The following is a 6,297-nucleotide window of genomic DNA, read 5'->3' on the forward strand; positions in this document are numbered from 1 at the left end:
TTTGATCGTTCGTCCAGCAGGTTGATGGTCAGATGGACATAAAGAGCAGCCAGAAACTTTCCTGCTTTAGAAATCCCCTCAAACACACCCTGGAACTTATTCTTCAGAGTAGATTTAAGTTAAAACTGGCACTTCTGAAAAGCCTCTGAATGACAAAACAACTAATAACATTAAAGACCATAAAACCCTCTTACAGTCAGGTGTTCAAAAGTCTGGTCAATGAAACCAGGATGGAGACTTTCCTTAGATCTACGCTGGCTTGGGAGAATAGTTCAAACCTGACAATTATTTGTTGGTGTGAACCATTGCTCAACATAAGATCTCAGTAGATTTTCTAACAACAATTCAAAAAGAAAAATGACACACTTGTCTACAGCTGTTTGAAGTTTTAAATAACTTCAAACCTCCCCCATTCGCATGTAGATTCATGGATACTGCTGCCAAAAGACTGAAGTAGGCTTCAATGACCATTTGCATGTCATGAAATCTCTTTAGCCCTTTTCACAAACATGTTGAATACGTCACATTTCTGTTTCTTTTATCCATTTAACAAGCCAGTCATCTGAAAATGTGTGAAATTATTGAAAATGCCTTCAAAAAGCCTGGAGAACTATTTGCTCAAAACCACTTTAAAAGATCAGAAGAAAGTCTGGCTGCTTGGAAGCGAATATGGAAAAAAAAAAACGATGCCACTCAAAACATTACTTTTATTGTGGATGTCCTCAACAGGAAATGCAGAAACTGCTTTAATCCTGTTGTGTGTGTACTTTGGAATCAAGTCTAAGGTGAGTTGCTCTGTTTATTACTCCCCCTTAACCTTCAAACACAAGCCTATCATATAGGCCACGACCATTAGCCTGATGAGGAGATAAGGTGGCCTTGAGAATCAAGAATGTCTTTGGGAGAAGATCAAGTGCAGCTTTACTGTTAGTCCTGAAAGGAATCCAAGAGGGACGCACACTGATAAATGACCATAAACTGTTTTGTCCAGGGATAGTACACACAGAGATGATGCATGGCTTGGGTGGACACATGAAATCTTATTGCATCTGTTTGGCGATGGGAACGGCTCCTTTCAGAAAGAGGTAGTCGGCGACACAGGTGGGCATGTACGACATCGGCAGCCAGAAAAGCTTGGCGTCCCAGCCGGGGGAGTAGCGCTTGCGGGGCCAGACGGCGGACACGGCGTGCTCCATACAGCTGACCACCTTCATCAGATCTCCGTCGCTCATCTTCGGAACTTTGTCTTTCACCTCGTCTATCGCTAGGAAGGGAAAAGCGGTGCGTTGGATTTAGAATGGATTAAACTGATGAGTATTACGTGATCATTCACACTTACCCTTCTGTAGATAATCACTGCCGTAGTCATCTCTGACCTCCTGGGGAAGTCTCTCCCATAACATTTTGATATTCTTGACGTGGAGGGAACTGTCAGTCACGTTGGTTTTGAAGAAGCCTGGCTCGATGCAGAGGACTTTGACACCGAAAGGATCCATACCTAACCTTCAAAATACACCTTGTTTTGTCAGAAAATCTGTGTGTCAATGTACCGGCAGATAATTCAACGTGTGAGTGAATATATTCACCTGAGGCTGTCAGTGAAACCCTCAACGCCGTGCTTTGAGACGCAGTATGGGCCCCCGGTGATGCCAATCCTCCCAAACACGCTGGCTATATTCACCACTCGTCCTCTGGCCTTCTTTATTAGCGGCAGGACGCTGAGGGTCACTCCGATCACCCCGTTCAGGTTCACATCCAGCATAGATTTGTAGTCGTCCAGGGTGTGCCAGTCGCACGGGCCAGAGGGAACGGCAACACCGGCATTGTTCACGACGGCCCATAGACCTGGAAGATCGCACATGAACATCCAGAAGAAACATCATTTTACTCAAGATTCAAAGCAGGGAAACATCATGTACAGGCACCGCTTTGTTAAGCAAAAACATTCAGACATTAGCATTAAGCTTTGCTGTATCTGAGCCAGAACAAACTGATGCTAAATATTCATCCATCTGTTTTGTCGTGCCCTGGAACAAAACTTCCTGCCCAGTTCACAAATACTAACTTGAATGAGGTGTAAAAATTGCTATACTTGATGTAGAAAGAAATAAGTTGGTACATGAGCCCTGATCTCACCATGCTCTCCCACTTTGTCCGTAATCGTCGCCGTGGCCTTGGCGATGCTCTCCTGGGAGGTAACATCCAGGTGTGTGGTGATCAGCTTGCTGGAGCAGGACTTCTTCAGGTCCTCCTCTCCCTTCTCGCTGAAACACGCCGCGATCACTCTGAACCCGTGCTTGTCCAGATGTCGAGCCAGGAGGCTACCGAAGCCGCTGTCGCAGCCCGTGATGTACACGTACTTGCTGCCCTTCCCGGGCACCCTGGGTAGCTCTCTGATCCAGCGGAACAGGTAGAAGAGAACCACCAGGCCCAGAAGGTAAAGGTACATGTCTGAAATATCAATAAAAAGAAAATAAAAATCAATAAACCAGAATGAGCACACACAGCTTAAAAGTGATCGGACACTCTGATTGGACACCTCAGATGCCAGTGCAGTTTTTGACAAAGAGTATCCAGCTGGGCATTTCAGTGAAAAGCGAAAGCGATGCAAGCAAATGGAATTTAACGCAGATGTTTCTCTCTCTGCACTCTGATTAGCAAATAAATGCCAATCTTCACTCGCTGATAATCGGTAATGTGTGTTTCCTTGGCTGCCGGTTGGAACACGATGGGTTTACACCCGAGTTCTCCACTGACAGAAGTGTGTCTTGATGTGTCAGAGCAGCTTGACTGACCTCCAGTCAGCAGTGGGCTTTACAAACTGCCATTGCAACTTCCACCTCACACACTGGGACCAGTTTTCCAAGATCTACTGAGATCTTACGTGCCAGGAACTGAAACAAATACACCTGGACCTCACCGCATCCTGAAATGAGGAAGCTGCAACCCCAGATGAACAGCAGCGCGAGACTTATTAGTGCCCAAGGCAACACGCAAAGCAGCCTCTGATAAACCAAGTAAACCCCATGATTTAACAGCTTGATAAATCACCCCGAGCAACAATAACCTGAAGTCATTGTTTTCTGATTGATGTTATCAGTGTCTTACATCATCGTGGATGATGTTCCGCCCTCTCTTCTTTACAACGCTGCTTCAGTTCATTCAAGTTATCCGTTGAGGTCCGCACTTTGACTGGACCATTGCGACACCTCGATTGTTTTCTTTTTCAGACATTGTGCTGATGATTTGCCATCGTCCTGTTGTGTGAACCAGTTTCAGCCATGTTTTTGGTTAATGATTTTAATGGTTGGACATATCAGGCAAAATCATTGCTCAAATCCTTTTCCATTCGGGCATCAGGAGTGATGTTTAACAGGACGCGGAGCTTTCAATGCCATTGCAGTGCCATGCTACTCAGCCTTACTGGAAGTTTGCAGCTTTCTTTTGTGCACAGTTCTCCTGAGGTTCCACCTCAGCTGCTGCGTTTTGAACCATTGTTCTGTTCCACGACCCACTTCAGGCTAACAGACATATTGCCTCACACTTGACTGGAGAGTTAATGGTGGACTAAATGACTGCAATAGATGTTGACGCGTCCTTTCGCGAGTGAAATAAGTTGCCTTGAAAACAGGAAATGCCTCGCTTGGAGACGAAAAAGTCATTTTAACTATTACACCCCGAACCACTTTAAATAAGATCAAGTTTGACCCAAAACTGTCACGACATCAAAGTGCACTGACCCGAGGTTTCTTTACCTTTCAAACGGGTTTAAAGCCCTCCACCCTTCGTGAACAAAGCATAATGCTGTTAACGCGTCACCTCTGAGGTTCTTCATTAAGTGAACTAACTTATCACGTTCATGAAATGGGATACAAAGTAAAACTCTTTGCCTACCTGACGTATTCGTTGTCTGTCTGCACTCAGAGTGAACTGTGAAACGCTAAAACCTCTCTTGTATTCTGCAGCCGACGAGACGCCACCTATCGGCAAGAGGAGACATTGCAGCAACTTAAAGCTGTTAAAACGTTTTACTTATCATGTCAGGGTAGGTAGGTTAGGGACTCCTCGTGGACATTAGAGTGTTGTTAACACAAATAGGTGTGAATAAAAGTGTGGTTGGCTAAAAAGATACAACGTTTCCTCGTGAGATGTGTTCCACACCAAAACTGTGGAGGCCTGGAGAAGTAATTCACACAATTTCAGAAGTTTCAGAGCAAATAAGTTTCAGTGTCTGCAATGGTGGCTTTCTGAGCTCACACACAAGAGATTTAAAATGAGCAGGCTGCCTTTTTCTCTTTTGTTGACAACATACTTTTTGAGAACCTTACAGCCTTTTTTCGTCATGTGGTCGGGGTTTATTTGTCCATTTCAAACCGTTACTGATGGAAGTGCAGAGTCATTTGAAAGTGCTGGTGGGAAAAATGAACCGGGGATTTCATGCTTGTCCCCGTGGGATTTGCAGCTCTTTCCATTGTTTTAGAAAGGAGGCACTCGAGCGCTTTCACAGCCACTGAAATGAGGACAACTGGCCTGAAGTCAGTTGTTTTGGCTGACTTCCAGTAGAGGCACAGATTATTTTTAGATATTTTAAAACGCCGTGAGGCCACACTTTATAAAAACAGCTTGGAAGCTGATCTGGCAGCACAGCTCGTCTTGGTTTGCCTTATGCAATGCCTCCTGAACAAAACAGAGACAATGGACAGTTGCTGTAGCGTGTGCCTCCTCACACATTTTACCACAAGATGGCAGCAGCATTGTTTCCTGATTCATTTCCTGCTATGCAGTTGTTGCTTTCAGGTACTCCTGGACTGGATTCCTGGATTCCTGTCTCCAAAAATAAAACAGCAAATACAAGACATTTCTTTGTTGTTGTTGCTTTGTCTACATCTGAAAGCCATGGTTTTCAGAAATAGGGGAAAATAAATTCAACAAAGAGTGGCACTCTCAGTTAAAGGTGCTGCTAAGTGTATCCCTACCAAAACCAGGTCTGCTGGTGGTGTTACAATTTGTAAATGTATCTATTACAGTTGCCATGTCATCAACTAGAATTAAGCTATTACCACCCACACACCGGAACGTTTAGAGGATGAGACACAATGTGAGTATCTGGTCAGACTTCCTCGTAGTGGTTTGCTGAGAACATTTAAAGGTAGAGGTAAATGACCAGCTGTATGCTGCCCCCAGCACATGCTTATTTGTTTTCATGTGCAAGCAGGTAGTATACTCTCAAACACAACTGAAAAGTTTGAATTATAAATTAAAAATAAGCCTTCTGTGTGTTGCCATAGGCCTGTTTTAGGCTCCTGTTTTAAATTAAACATAAACATTAGACTTATTTTCCGATTTAAAGTACATCTACATATTTAAATTTCATTTTTTTTTTTAGCTTGATATAGATTTTGTACTATTTGCAAAGTAAAGTGCTGACGACACCAGTTTGCAATTTCAGAGCATCGTTCAGAGTTAGATGAAAGCATTTCAGAATAAATGAGGTTTAACAAAAGGTCAACTGACAACTTCATTTAGTCTATATTGAGTTCAGATAAATTATTCTGCACATCTCACTTTGCAGCAAGTTTCAAATCAACCCAAAGACGCGACAGGCGGACTGAGAATAGGCTTTTATATTACATGAGGTTGACCGGAGAGTCAAACCAGAGGGCAAAAACCTCTTGTGCACTTTCTGCGACCACTCTCAGCTGATGTGGGTGTGTTTAAAACTGCTGTCGCTTCAAAGGCGGCAACCTTTTTGGGGGAGATTTCGTGTGTTGAAGTGTTACCAAAAGTTGTAGAGTTTGCTGCAGAATCAGCATAAGTGGGTCAGGAATGCAGTGCTATACAACAGCTTGCTAAATCTAACTAAAATGAGCTACAAGGGTCATATCAGCACAACTGAAGTGCGCTGAATTAAGTGGTGACGCGGGTACAAGATTATAATGCTTACTGATTCTTTTCATTGGCAGAGAGGATTTTTAAAATTTGATCTTTAATTTTCTTCTACAAGTCCTTTAATTGATACGAGCATTGAGGTTGTTCGTTTATTATGATAAACTCGACCCAAAAAACCTGTAAGCGGAAGGAGAGAAGTGTAACCCACACATAAGAGCAGAGCTCTTTTGTTTAGGAAGCCAGCATTTCAAACTGAACACCTTCATGTGATGTGAGATCAGGACCAACATGTGACGACTGCTTCTTTCACTCATGAGTTACAACATGACGACACTTCACTAAGATACCTACATCATTTCTTGGTTAGGTTTAGATGATAACTTGGCTTTTTCAGGGTTAGAGGTGATC

The 6,297-nt window shown here is 43.4% G+C and overlaps 1 protein-coding gene across 1 annotated transcript; it reads right to left on the minus strand.

The window, feature by feature from the left end:
* Positions 1-693: 693 nt before the first annotated feature.
* Positions 694-3,973, minus strand: LOC142391369 (retinol dehydrogenase 7-like). Its single transcript, XM_075477140.1, has 5 exons — positions 3,895-3,973; positions 2,137-2,451; positions 1,587-1,845; positions 1,340-1,503; positions 694-1,264 (listed from the first exon to the last, which is right to left on the minus strand). Exons 2-5 carry the CDS (start codon positions 2,447-2,449, stop codon positions 1,041-1,043), a joined length of 960 nt encoding a protein of 319 aa, XP_075333255.1. The 5' UTR covers positions 2,450-2,451; positions 3,895-3,973; the 3' UTR covers positions 694-1,040.
* Between the last annotated feature and the right edge of the window lie 2,324 nt (positions 3,974-6,297).

The sequence above is a fragment of the Odontesthes bonariensis genome, chromosome 11, assembly GCF_027942865.1.
Source record: "Odontesthes bonariensis isolate fOdoBon6 chromosome 11, fOdoBon6.hap1, whole genome shotgun sequence".
In the NCBI taxonomy this organism is placed as follows: Eukaryota; Metazoa; Chordata; class Actinopteri; order Atheriniformes; family Atherinopsidae; genus Odontesthes; species Odontesthes bonariensis.